The sequence below is a fragment of the Mauremys mutica genome, chromosome 16 (assembly GCF_020497125.1).
Source record: "Mauremys mutica isolate MM-2020 ecotype Southern chromosome 16, ASM2049712v1, whole genome shotgun sequence".
In the NCBI taxonomy this organism is placed as follows: domain Eukaryota; kingdom Metazoa; phylum Chordata; order Testudines; family Geoemydidae; genus Mauremys; species Mauremys mutica.
The window spans coordinates 11,364,821-11,379,714 of NC_059087.1; the positions used below are offsets into that span (position 1 = coordinate 11,364,821).

Sequence of the window (14,894 nt, forward strand, 5' to 3'; positions counted from 1 at the left end):
AAATGGAATGTTCCAAATAAGCGTGTTTAAGAGGCCATTCGCACATTATTAGTTTGAAGCAGCCCTGCAGTGTATTAGCCACAGTGTGGACTGCTGGCATCTGTAATTATACGGAATTACTTTAGTGTTGAGACTCCTATAGAAGAGATACTTTCTCTGTGATAAGCACATTTTGATTAAGTTTGGTTTTGCTCTATCAATCCAGATTCTTATATTAATGGAATGTAGAAATGGGTTTTTTTCTACTGACGTTTGCTATAAGTCAAAACAACAGGACATTGGGATGAAGTCGAAAGATTAAGTATCTCACGGTACAGTATCAGACTTACATTTGTTCTTTTGGCTCCAAGAGATTTAACAGCTTAAATGTCACTGCCTGCCAGACAAAATGGATATGATGACAAAAGAACATGACCATCTCCGGAAATGATAAATAGGTAGCCCAGGTTTATATTTTATGTTGCTAAATAAGTGTCAGGTGAATTTTCTGTGGCGAGGCAGCCACTTGCAAAATCAAAGGAGACTCCAGAACAGTTTAAAGAACAAAAAACTAATTTTAAAAATAAAGCTTATGACATGCTCCAACTGACAGAAACTCTGTGCTCAGCAGCTACAGAAAACCTTCACTTTCCCCAGATTTTTTTATATAGCTGCCCTTCTAAAGAAATACTACAGGAGTGTTTTAAATTACTACAAAAATCAATGGAATTACATCAGCCCTAAAAGTTTAAAAACTGTTCTGCTTGAGGCTGTTACATGGAAAATAGCAGTGGTTTTACAGTGGTGTTTCATATAACCAGGTGATTGATTCTGCCATTTAAAATCTTTAACTTCTAAAATTTTGAGCTGGTGCAACTACACTTTGGTCCTGTGCAAGCGAGCTTGATTAAGGTTCTGATTCAGGAAAGACCTTAAGCACACGCTTAAATTCAACCCCATTCAGGAAAGCATTTAATCATGAAGAAGGGTGCTTGCCTGAGTTGGAGCCCAGATAAGTAAAATCGGATTCCTCTACATCCTTATGCTTTGTTTGCTACAAATTAGCAAACTGGACTCCGGAAAGTGCCTCTCTTTTTAGGCTGTCATAAATCAAGAGTCTCCATGTCTGATTTACTTCAAATTCAGTAGGCAACATTCTACTTCTGCTCCAGACCTACCTGCCAGTTTTGAGGCTGGTATTTACTTGTTTCTGGATTTTAAAAGAGGGGTCAAAATCAGATGGATAATGGACACTCAGCTGCTGCTGCTACTTCATAACTCACCATGCAAACACTCTAAATATGGCTAGTATGGAGAAAAGAACACGAGGATTGTCACTGCCAGGCAGACTGCAATAGTTGTTTCATTGTTAATTAAGTTTCCTCCCCACCTGGGTTTCAAGTAGTTAGTAATGAGGTTAATTTTAAGTTCACACTAACCGTACTCCAATCAAATGTAGGAGCTGCCCTGGTGCATTCAGTGAAAGGGAAAGAAAGCATATCAAAGGATATGTAGGCATTTAACAATAAAAACAAAAAGGAGCTGAGATTGATAAAGATCAAATGAACAAAAAGTTCTGCTAGTCCCTAGAAAAGATGAAAGCTGTTAATTTGGCTCTAGTGCCAGGTAGGCTGCTTTGTTTGCCAATGAGTTTAATTATTGAGATGGCTCTGGGCAGGAACAAAACTAAATGATCAACTCTGAAATGTTAATAGCATGATCAATATGAGGTAATCCAGGGCTACGTGGCCACTGTTCTACCTAGGCTGAACCATTCTGAGATTCTTGCCGCAGAAAATAGGAGCATTTGCACTGCTCCCTAGCTACGTGATCATACAAGGAACTGGGTTACATGCAGCTCTGACATGAGGGGTAGGGAATCTTTCAAGGAAGTGAGACAAATCTGATGACATTTGATCTCCAAGACAGTCTATGGAACTGCTTCCCGTTCCTTTGCCAGCATTCTATGCCCAATGGAAGAGTCATCATTTAGGCAGGGCTGGTGCCTCTGCCCACTAAGGTTACCCGACACAAGACCCTGTTTTCAGCTGCTTATAACTTTGTGACTTTAACCATCTGGGCTGAAATTTTCCACACCGGTTATACGCCTCAGATTGATTTTTTTTTATTATTATTTCAGCCAAAATGATTCAGCTATTTCTGAGAATAAGACTAGAAGGGAAAGACTTTTTTAACATGGGCAAAACAACGTGTGGCCTTTTTTTGAAAAGCTCTATCTTCTCCGGGGCTTGGAGCAGGAACATGAAATTTGGCAAGGGAGAGGCCTTTACGTCAGGGATGAGCTGTCTGCCATTCCCATGACAATCCACCTACATCTGGCCAAGTTAAACCTTGTAGAAAAGTTTACAGTTCACACATGCTCAGTAGAGATGTACTTGATTTTAGCAGCTAAAGTCTCCAAAGATTCCAACCTCACTTGATCTGTCAGGAATTTTTAGCTGGAACAGAGCTTAGTGAAATGTTTAATGAAAACAATTCAGGTTCAATGAGTTTTTGTTGATTTGCAGATAGCATTCCATTTTGCTGACTCGTGGGCTGGTTCCCTGCCTGCTCACCTGGTGTGGACCACTGTGGCAGCCGGGCAAACTGGGGCTCCTGGGTTTCCATGCTCTCTATGGCAGAGCTGGGAACCTGAGAGCCCTGGCTCTAGCTCATGGGCTTTTCTGCAGCATCTGAGTGCTTCACAAACATTAATAAATTTATCTTCACAACACCCCTGTGAGATAGAATATCAGGGTTGGAAGGGACCTCAGTAGGTCATCTAGTCCAACCCACTGCTCAAAGCAGGACCAATCCCCAGACAGATTTTTGCTCTAGATCCCTAAATGGACCCCTCAAGGATTGAACTCATAACCCTGGGCTTAGCAGGCCATTCCACAAACCACTGAGCTATCCCTCCCCTGTACTCAGCTATCCCTCCCCCCTGAGGGTGTATTAGCCTCATTTTACAGATGGGGATCTGCGGTCCAGAGAGACTACGGTCACTAATCTTGGGTGCCCAATTTGAGATGCCTAGGACCTGATTTATCAGAACAGTTAATATTATACAGCGATTTGTATATGTTCAAAGCACAGCTCCCCTGCCTTCTTTTGCAGACGTGAGAGGTCAGCACTTGAGCAAATCAGAAACCAGGTCTCACATCAAGTTCCCAGACAGGATCTGTTGTAACATGAGGTAAGAATCATGGTACTATAGAATTCTACAGCGAAGATATAGTTCTCTATTCATTGTTACTGAAAAAAAAAGCTCCTTGCTCTCTATTTCCTGCAGCGCAGCCTGAACCCCCAGATACACATCCATGTGACAGGCTGCAGAGCCACTAGGAACCCTGAGCCCCAGAATTAGAGTCCCCCTCTAAACTCACCTGGATTTTGCTGGATTATAAACACATCAGCATGACCAGCCAGAAGAATGTAAACGCTCTGCATCTGATCTCCACTATGTCTCTAAGACATCAGCTTCTGGGAGTGGTTGATGGACTGAGACTCTTGTAGCTTTTGTTGTACCATCACCGGGGATGGCTCTGGTTCTTTCTGACACCCACTCGGATCACAGAGCATTAGTCTTTCTGCAACATCCCATGAACTAATTAGTAATTGTTTGTTGTCTGACAATCTCCAGGTGAAGGCACTTGTCACAGATTTACAAGGTCTCTGCTATGCCCCAGCATTTAAATAGGTCCCTGGGTGTAACCCCTTTATTGTGCCAGACCTCAAGGATCCACACTTTTACGCTCAATGTATAACAGTACAAAGTATGTGGGGAAACTGAGGCATACATATGGCTCATAAAAATATTACCATGGTTCCCACATTCATCACAGCACTGGGTTCTAATTTAGTTGGATCCCGGGACCATTTAGTCCAAGGACACACCTTTAAACCCTAATACCATGGGCATCAGGGCAGCTACATTTGTCTTATTGATCCAGCTGGACTCCATAATTGACTGTGCTGATGTATAGGTCCACAGGATTTGTGCAGCACAGTGGCAGGTCCAACAAGCTACCTGGCCAGGAAAAGCCCCCCAAACCAGAACTATTTAGAAAAGACCCGCAACATGATCAAGATATTTGTGAAGGGAAACTAACCAACACACTGACATTTTTGTGCAATGTGAGTAGAGTGAAACGGAGGGTACATCTGTCCTGCAGTCAGAGGGGGGACTGCAGCACTTGTACACATAACCAACTAGCTTGGATAACAAAAGCGGTGAAGCTTTGCCAGCATGGGCTAGCGCCACTCGAGTACATGCACAGGATCCCAGGTGGGCTTGTACAGCGGGTGCTGCCCCATGCTGCTGCAGCTTCACTCTTACTGTTATTCAAGCGAGCCACCTTGAGTAGTGTTTGCTTAGCACCAATCAACTGGCTATTCTAGTCAGGACACGGGTTCTCAGCCTTGAGGCAATAACCCACAGGGAGATCACAAAAAGGGATCAGAGGGGCATAACTTCCCTGCCCTCTCCAGATTGCTAAATATGAGTGAGGTGCTAGCTAGATGCACTGAGAAGGGGTCCCAGTATAGAGAAGATTTGGGGAATACACTGAGGCAGTCAGGTGATTTGGGTATTTCAATCCCAGTTCAATTCCAAACGGATTTGTTTTACTTGTTATAATTAATCAATCATTTACAGATCAGATTTTGACTCATTCATTTACCGGCATGTTAATCTTGCCCTCTGCCTACGTCCAATAAAGATGAACTTGCACGTATACAGAGGGGTTCAGCGCTATTTGCATCTCTCGCCGAATCACTGAGGTTCGACAAAAGGCAAATGTCATAATTACAAAATAGCTGATGGGATGTTTAAAGATAAAAAAGAAATGGGACAGTAAATATTGTGTAGTTGACTATTTAAGAAAACAGATGGAATAGGGTAAAAAAAACCAACCAAATAAAAACGGTGAGGCTGATTCTTTATGGTGACAGTAAAAGATAATGCTGTATCTGGAAAATCTGGGAGTAGAGTCTCTCCGGCTGTCATGGTACATCATCAGCCCTCAGCTCAGCAAGCCTCTGGGTGAGGTGTTATTCTACTGAGGAAGATTCTGACGATGATTTCAGGTAACAAATGAATGGCACTAACATCGCTTTAACTTCACATTTCCAAGGATTTTAAAGGAATTGACAAGGTCCATGATTATACGGATGGATCATTACCAGCATATCTGAAGAGACTGAACGGGTGTGCAGAGATGAAACTAGAGCTTATTAACTGTATATAAGGAACTGTTGAGGAGTTGTTTGGGGTTTCTGTTTTTTTTTTAAACCACAAACTCCAGTGATGCTGTGTGGAAACCCAATGGCCTCTCCATCTCTCATCGTGGAATATAATACTTCTGTAGGGCCAGTATAAAGCGGACACATCCCGAACACTCCTTTCCCTCATTCCCACACCCACACAACATCCCCTGACAACAGAACCGCAAGCAGAGAGGGAAAGGATTTATGGGGGGAGGCCACGTAGGGAGTTCACAAACAGCAGACATTGTGCATTGTGGCTCGGCAGGTGCTCTCTGAACGGAATTATGCCATGGTATTTGTGGGTGGGGTGAGCCGGGGTGGAAGTTTGACAACTAAAAAGATCCTCTAATCCCTCCCCATTGGAGAAGGGGTGTACAGTGGGGACATGGAGCTACTGTAGCATTAGGATGGGGCTGCAAAGTAGTTCTGCCACCACTCTACAATCTGAGAGGTGAGGGAGTGGCAGGGAAAGATCCCCATCATGCTCAGCTGTCCTAAGGTGGAACAGCCTCTACGTGATAGATTAGGTGATGAGTTGCATTTACACTGCTATAAAATAACATTGGGTATGGATAACTACTCACTGGGCCACAGTGATTACTGACGAGTTGCCCCGCGGAACGGAGAGCAGAAACTGGCCCAAACTTCTTTAACTGATGCGTGGCCATAATAATCCATCTAAGGGAAGGAATATTCACCCAATCCTCTGTGCTCTGTGGGATGTCCCCCCTTCATGTAAATGAGACATGGCATTTCTGTGAGGTCCGTAAGATGCACTGCAAAGCAATAGTGGTGATAGTCCATGTACTGTTTGTAACCTGTAGCACCCAGGATAAGCATCTCTGCCTACGTTTTATCAGCTTAAGGGGATGAGCAGTACATCCCCAGTGCCAGAACAGGTGGTCACCATAATCTGACTACCTATCCAGATGTTGTAAGTGATTTATCTGGGCGTAACAGGGCTTTATTAGTAGTAAATTTGACTTGCAAGCCCGTGTTTATGAGTTACGGGCTACTAAGGCTGGCTGGTCTCCAGCACATCAGTGTTTGTTGTCAACATTGATTTTGGGGATCATTGGATCATCAGAACCTGAAAGGTGCTTTAGTCAGCTCTTATCTTTGGATTTGAGTAATCCTCAGATAAAAGAGAAAGCAGAAGCTGCGGCCAGTCAGAGGAGGCCAACAAAGCTACTCTGTTTCATAAGCCAAATACAATGGTTTTGGGGACAGGATTACTCAGGGGATTTGTGATACCGTTTTTCACCTGTGGGACACTGGTTCAAATCCATCTCAGATCAATAGTGACCGAAAATCTGGAGGCTGTTTGGTAGCCTCCCTTAAAGCGCCATCTCCAAAGCCCATTGAAATAAATGGAAAGACTCATTAACTTGAATGGACTTTGGATCAGTCCCAAAATGTCCCGCTGCTGTCCCTAATAAACACGCCTCCACATTGCAACTGGCACTAATTGGCCCCTGGCTTGGCAGTCTCAGCAGAGATCTGGACTTAATGGTCAGAGACAATGCACTACGCTCCCAGCTCTGAGAGAGGCTCCCTGCAGATCGTGATGTTGGTGGGGCAGCATGGGGAAGTGGGGCTGCTGTCTCCTCTGCCACACCTGTCTGGCTAGAGGATTTCAGTCTGCACGGCACCTTTCAGCAGCACTAAACGTCACTTTTTAAAAAGCCGATTAAAAGGGCATTGTTCCCCACACATTCCAACTTCCACATGAGGGTGCAGATTAATATTCCAATGCAAGGTAAGGCTCACGCAATGCACCCTGAATGAAACAAGTCTGCGGCCATGCTACTTCTCATCCCACTGGCAAGAGCATGCTTGGCTCTCACGCATAACTTACCTAAATGGATTTTGTCACACTTTAAAATTAGAAAGGGCTTAGTTATTAAAGTGTCAGAAGGGGCTGGTCTTTATGGTACCCACACATCCATAATATGCATGGCATAGTTTCTCTCATCAGGATCCTAGAGCGCTGTTATGCTTGTTGTGAAATAGTCCTGCTGGAGTCTCAAAAATTAAAATGCTGGCTTCTTGTAGAAAACTGCACCCAGTATTAGGGAAAGGTAAGGTTGTTGTAGCAACAGTCCTAATAATTTTAATGGGGATACGAAATTTCCAGTAAATGTTGATGTTGATATGACCCAGGATAGAATCTATAGTCAGATGTATTAACCAGAATTTAATTATCTTTTCTCTTAGAGATTTCTAACTTAAAAAATACAGTTCATCAAACTGACTGATATGCTGCTGTTACTGAATCACAAATCCATGACAGTAATCAAAAAAGAAATTGCAGAATAGAAAAGGGTGGTAGGGTATTAAGTGGTAGTCTATTTAAAAAAAGTATACAATTTGAAGATGTAAAAGTGTTCTTTTGAAGATTAGCTTCTAATCACCAGGTTCAATTGCACTGCATTTTTGTACTTACAAACACGAAATTACACGCTCCATAAATAATGAAAGCCCAACAATGCTAACCTGAGCTAGTCCCAACTCACAGAAATATATGAGCAGTTTAACAGTTTTGCTTCCATTGCTGTTCTCCCTGAACAGCAGACTTTGGCTAATATGGCTTTTATTTATAAAAAATAAATTTTATTATTTCCCTCTCTCCCCGCACTCCACCCCAAATAAACCCTGGCTCTGACAAGGTCACTGGGAACTCTGAAGGGCCAGACTAAGAAGAGTTACACATATTGAAAGGTCTGCACCTGAATCATCATTAACTAACTGCAGAGTGAGGTACTACAAAGATTTTCAGATTTGTGATACCCTTGGGATTCTTCACGAACACTGCAGTTAATACAAAGAAGGTTAACTCTATCCTCAGTTTGTCAGTAATCATGAGACCCCTGCCATATATCTATGCTTCCTCTGTCACCCTTTACCCCAAACACCTGTTGCCTTGCAAAATGTCATCTGCTGATAACTTTGTAGACTTCATAATGAAGTGAGTATACAATTCTAGACTTATTGACAACACATTGTCCAGTTTATCTGTCGAGTGACGACAGAGTACTGGTTGTTTTGCACCAACTACAAGGAACATGGTTGTTTCTTTTTTAAAAGATTGGTTGACCAAAAAAATATGATCAACTCTACCCAGCTATGTTTTGGGTTATGGACATACCTGGGCAGAAATAGTGTTTTCCTCTGCTGGCACTACTAGGAAGGCAACACATTATCCTTTCATCCAGACATGGTGCATACCCAACCCCCAATAATACAGATTAGATAAAATAGATCAGATCTAGGGTTTCAGCTCCGAATACCTCCAAACGTTGTGGAAGTTCAGATCTGGATCCAGCTTCCCTCAAGCCTCCCTCGGTTATCAACAAACTGGCAGAGTTCACCTGCTACTTGACAGTGAGAACTGCAAAGCAATGCGTTTATAAAAAACACGGCTAGAATGTGACAGGTGACCACAATCCCATATGGAAGCAGCTGTTTCAGCTATGATATCTACTGCAGCATTGGAAACTAGAGCCGTTAAAAAAAAAGTGTGTGTGTGTGTGAGAGAGAGAGAGAGAGAGAGAGAGGTGAAATACTGTTTGGTGAAATAAAGCATCAGAATGACATCTGAGTTGTTCTGAAGTTGGTAAATTACAATAATAGCCGATATCAGCTATGTGTAGTTCTGACATGCACAATAACACCCTCAACCTTCACTAATGGCATAATAATTAACTGGCTGTCACTAGGCAACAATCGAGGTTCCTTTTATTTTTAAACACTTCATGATTGATTTTTCTTTTTCTTTCAGTGCTAAATAATAACACGTGTCAATATTTTCTAATTGATGATCTAGGAGCAGACACGGGGCAATCAAATCTTAGATGATTATACTTCATCCCTGACAGTAAGGTAATTTAAGGGGGGAGGAACCACACAATACATTGTTTCCAGTGTGGATCTGTAGCATCCAAGTGTCTTCTTAGATGAGATCAAGGTCAAAGAACTATGTGTTTTTTTGAAGCATCTTCTCTGTATAGTGATTATGGAGCTATCCTTGTGAGCGGGGTGATGGAAAATAGATATTTGGTTTTACACAGTGTTTTTCATTCTCCACATACTTCACAGTTCTTTGGAAAGTGACACATTGTGACTGGTTGCCCCTCGCATAAATCAGAGCCACAGTATGAAAGCAATAAAGCTTCCAGTTCAGGAAGAGGCTTAAGCATGGGCTTAGATTTAAATGGTGACAATGGGAGTATATGTGTGCTTAAAGGTAGGCAGGTCCATAAGTACCTTGCTGAATTTGGTGCCCATGGACACCCTTGCGTGCTGTGGTAGGTGTGAGGGTAGAATACTGGGGATGCCATGACCATCCACTCAATCCCTGCTCTCCTTGAGGTTAACAGCAAAACTCTGTTCAAAGGGAGCAGGATTAGACCCTATGCAGGCAACTGTGGAAGCCTTTATGCACACACTCAGCAATAAATGAGACACAGCTTTTGAGGTCAGAAGCTGTTTTACTGAGATACTCGTGTAGAACATCTAGGTACATACTCATGTAGACACAGAGGATAGACTTTACTTGGTATATTTTTAATAAGTTAATGAAGCAGCTTGACTTTCAGCCTTGAAAGAGTGAAATAACCTTTCACTCAGTATCCCAGATGTGGTGACAGTTTTGCACATTCTTCTTGTTTTATTTATGAAGCCTGGTCATTCTTGAGGAAATGTGAGCTTGAGACGTGTGAATGGGAAAGGAATTACATTTGTATTTTGTAACTCAAAGGACAACGGGTCATAGGTTATGACCTGGAAGCCAACAGGCCCTAACAGTCAAGAGTCCTAGCTGTTCACCTAAACACAAGGGTTTGAAATCATCTGGGTAGAATAATCCCCTCCTGTTAGTCTCTAATGTTACTTATCTGGGAAGGAGACAAACTCGTGACTAAGAAAACACACTCTAAAAGGAGAATGCCTTCTTATGTGATGGTACCTGAGCCACAAGACATTGCCTGGTTTCCCAAATGGCAGTTCCTGACTGACTCTGAAGCATCCAACACCAGCAAGCTAAAGAGCAGATACTTTTTCTAAGTAACTTTAGTCTTTTTGTCTCCTTAACAGGACATTTGAACACCTATGCAGGGATGTGTACCAGGAAAGACCTATCTCGGTCTTTTTTGGGGGAGAGGTGTCCATTAATAGTGATAGCAAGTGCATATATATGCAGAGTATAAGGTACCATTAGGAATGGTTTAACCTATGTTTAAAGCAAATCTTATCATAGATCTCTAAGAATCACTTGGGATACATAAAAAATTGAATCTTAGCCTATTCTTTCCACAAGGGAAAGTTAAAGCTGCTAAGTAAACCCCATAGAGATGGCAAGATTTAATAAGTAATTTAATCATTTATGTTACGTTAGCTTTGTGATTTGATTACTGTTGCATTCATGCAATAACTTGACCAATTGTTGGTCTTAAGTTGAATGTTTCGTAGTTCTCCAATTTTAAATTGTATTACTGTTAACAGTTTGATTTGACTAACTCAATTTGTATTGTAATATCAATATTAATTATATTCTTAATACTTTAGGGAAATAAAATAAATTATCTCACTTTGTAGTTGTTAGTGCTCTCGAATGAGAATTGTAATTGGTTTTCTCTGATCAGCTAGCAACAAGGTAAGAACATTGGACTCAAGTCCTAAGAAAAACCTCATCATTGGAGTGGAGCTTTTGCACAGAATGTATGTACCTTTGCTGCCATTGTTGTAAACAACATTCAGACCTCGCAAAGTAATGGGCAGTTCCTTACCATGGCCAAGGGCAGGACTCCTACAAGATCCTTCTGGCTAACATAGATCTTGGAGACTCCTAGATCAGATGTTGTATCCCCAGGATATTCAACCTGCCACGTGATAAGCTGGGTCCCAGGTAGATCACTTAGGTCTTCAATTTCAAAATCAATCTGCATGATCTCTGAGGAAGGACTGCTGGCCCTGGAAAAAAAGAAAGAGATGCCTTAATTCAGGTGAGTGACAAACCAGAAAAATAATCGCATCTATACTAATAAATCATTGGATTATTGCTCTTCCTAAGAGAGGATTTATGGGACGTAGGAATTAGAAGTAAATTAACTATTTGCATGTATTATTCCAGGATCTTAGTGCACTTTACATACATTCTCTAGGCCTAGCATGCACAAAATTGGTAGCTAAGTACTATCTGTGCTTTACAGATAGGGAAATGGAGGCAGAGAGAGGTTAAGCGTTGAGGTTAAATTCATAGGGTGAGTTAGTGGCAGATCCAGGAATGCCTGACTCCAAAGTTCTGTGTTCCAACCATCAGATTATATTTCCCCCTTGTTAAAAGCAACATGCAAAAAGAATAACCTAGAGGCAGTTGCCCACTGAGATGTGAAACTATTGTAGCTCTTTCCTTCAAAGCAGCTTCTGTCCTTTAAAAAGGGGAAGATGGAGGAAACTGGAGGCTATTTCTGGCTCTGCCCCGTCTCACTGTGATGCCCTGGGCAAACACCTTAAACTCTCTGTGATTCAGTTTCCTCCATCTATAAAATGGGGACAATAGTGCTTACAGCTTTACTTCCTCAGGGGGTTACAAGGCTGGCTTGCTGTTGGCAAAGCATTCTGGGATCTTTGGGTAAAAGGTGGTAGAGAACGACAATGTTTTATCTGTGATATCCCTGGACCATCTGCATCAGAGTGTCTGATATATCACAGTTACAGGGCTGTTTATTTTTATAATGTATCTTTTGTACACTGTGTTACAAAATCCATTCGAGAGCAAATGAATCACAACCAAAAGGGTAAATGGAGGCTGAACTGGAGAGATTTAAAGCGGGGAACCAGTCAGAGGCTCAGAGGATTAGATCCTGTAAACCTTGTGAAAAAATCAGCTACTGCATAGGAAACAGTGCGGTAAAGATTCTATGGACCACTTGCTTTTATAAAGGAGCCCCAAAACCTCAAGATGTACAGTGAAGTTCCCTAGCACTGCAACACTTTGAGGGATATTGAAGCTGACAGTGATTTTACTCCTCAGCCACTGAAGGCCATTTAGTAGTTTTTAATGCAGGTGTGTAGAGGTGAATGGTGAAGGTTGAATCTATTTCAATGCAGGGATGAGACCCGAAGGCTTGAGAGGAAGGAATGTCACAATTACAGACGGATCACAAGCTGCTCAAGCAACCCTGTCTCAGAGGGCACAACCGGAAGAGAGAGAAAACAGCAAGCGGCTGATGGGAAAACTTTTAAACCTTGCAATCTTCCCTGGTTGCTGTAGGAAGAGAGTTAAAACTAGTCATCTCTTTGATCAGAACCAGTTGTGACAAGAGCCCCAATTCAGGACTGCTCCCAAAATGCCCAGGGTTTTTATCATTTCAGCTCTGTTCAATTCCTTGTCTAAAGCCACTGCTTGGAGATTTTAATCTGCAGACCGCTGAAAGTCTGGACTCTAATGGATGTATTGAGTCATTGCTGTCACACAGAGAATTTAAAAAAGGAGCCTTTGCATCAGTTCCACACTTGCAGAATTAATGTCGCTGAATGATTTTACATTTTATTCAATTCCTCATCACTTTATGTCAAACCCAGGAGAGTGCAATTTGCAAACTAATACTGAATGCAACAATATTCCACCCTGACCTTAGTGGGGACCAGAAAACTGCTTTATGCAGCTGCAGCAATTGAAACTCAGTTAGCCTTACTGTATAAACAGGAACAGGCCATGCATTACCCATAAATGCATGATACTGATCTCACTTTGTACAATACCTGCCAACTCTACTGCTGTTAAAGAAACAAATTTAATCATTGTACGGACGCATCCTGGTTCTGAGCTCTCTTTCTGGTTGCTGCACCGGTGGCCACTGCTCTGTAGAATTGGTGTTTCCTGGCAGTCATGGACATAATGTGCTACTGGGGAGATTGGCATTGCAGAGGAGAAGGCATGTGTAGGCTAGTGACAGTTGCAAGGGGAGGATTTAACAAAAAGAAAGAATCAATGAAAACTTTTCAAGATATGGAGCGGACTAGAAGGCAGGAGGGAGAAGTGAAAGGCAGAAGAAGCAATGGAAAGATGAAGGAGAAGAGAAGGGAATTGGAGGATAGGATAACAGAAAAATGGGAGGGGCTAGAGAAGAACAGAGGAGTTCTCCATTCTCCTCCCCACCCCTCCACACACACCTTTTTGACTCCTTTAAAAAAAATGTCTCTTCACACTCTGTACACTTACTTCCCTCCTCCTGCCTCTATGCCATCCCTCTCCTCTCAGGGTACGTCTACACTACAAAATTATGTCGATTTTATACCGTCGATTGTGTATGTCCCAACTACGCGCATTAAGTCGGCGGAGTGCGTCCTCACTACCATGGCTAGCATCGACTCACGGAGCGGTGCACTGTGGGGAGCTATCCCACAGTTCCCGCAGTCTCCGCTGCCCATTGGAATTCTAGGTTAAGCTCCCAATGCCTGATGGGGCAAAAACATTGTCGCAGGTGGTTTTGGGTACATGTCATCAGTCTCCCCTCCCTCTGTGAAAGCAACTGAAGACAATCACTTTGCGCCTTTTTTACTGGGTTACCCGTGCTGACACCATAGCACGGCAAGTATGGAGCCCACTCAGCTCACTGCTGGCTTTGTGAGCATTGTAAACACCTCGCACATTATACTGCAGTATGTGCAGAACCTGGCTAAGAGACGGCAGCACGAGGACGATGGTGAGGAGGACATGGACATGGACACAGACGTTCCTGAAAGCACGGGATGTGACAAAGGGGACATCATGGCGGCAGTGGGGCTGGTTGATACAGTGGAATGCCAATTCTGGGCCTGGCAAACAAGCACAGACTGGTGGAACCACATAGTGTTGCAGGTATGGGATGATTCCCAGTGGCTGCGAAACTTTCGCACGCGGAAGGCCACTTTCCTGAAACTCTGTAAGTTGCTTTCCCCTACCCTGAAGTGCAGGAATACCAAGATGAGAGCTGCCCTGGCAATTAGAAGCGAGTGGCGATAGCCCTGTGGAAGCTTGCAACGCCTGACTGTTACTGGTCAGTCGGGAATCAATTTGGAGTGGGCAAATCTACTGTAGGGGCTGCTGTGATTCAAGCAGCCAATGCAATCACTGACGTTCTGCTATCAAGGGTAGTGACTCTGGGAAATGTGGAGGTCATAGTGGATGGCTTTGCTGTAATGGGGTTCCCTAACTGTGGTGGGGCGATAGACGGAACGCGTATCCCTATCTTGGCACCAGACCACCTTGCCAACCAGTACGTAAACTGCAAGGGGTACTTCTCAATGGTGCTGCAAGCACTGGTGGATCACAAGTTTCACGAACATCAACATGGGATGGCCGGGAAAGGTGCATGACACTCGCATCTTTAGGAATTCCGGGCTGTTTGAACAGCTGCAAGAAGGGACTTACTTCCCAGACCAGAAAATTGCTGTGGGGGATGTTGAAATGCCAATAGTTATCCTTGGAGACCCAGCCTACCCCTTGCTCCTATGGCTCATGAAGCCATACACAGGCAGCCTGGATAGTAGTAAGGAGCAGTTCAGCTATAGGCTGAGCAAGTGCAGAATGGTGGTAGAATGTGCCTTTGGACATTTAAAAGCATGCTGGCGCTGTTTGCTGACTAAATTAGACCTCAACGCAA

At 43.0% G+C, this 14,894-nt stretch overlaps 1 protein-coding gene across 2 annotated transcripts in view; it reads right to left on the bottom strand.

The window, feature by feature from the left end:
• TMEM132D (transmembrane protein 132D) overlaps positions 1-14,894 on the bottom strand; it is a 399,506-nt gene that overhangs the window by 126,154 nt on the left and 258,458 nt on the right. For both annotated transcript variants that reach the window (XM_044990406.1, XM_044990405.1), the window contains one exon: positions 11,034-11,217. In XM_044990406.1, the coding sequence (XP_044846341.1) occupies positions 11,034-11,192 (159 nt within the window). In that variant the 5' untranslated portion in view covers positions 11,193-11,217. The remainder of the gene's footprint in view (positions 1-11,033; positions 11,218-14,894) is intronic.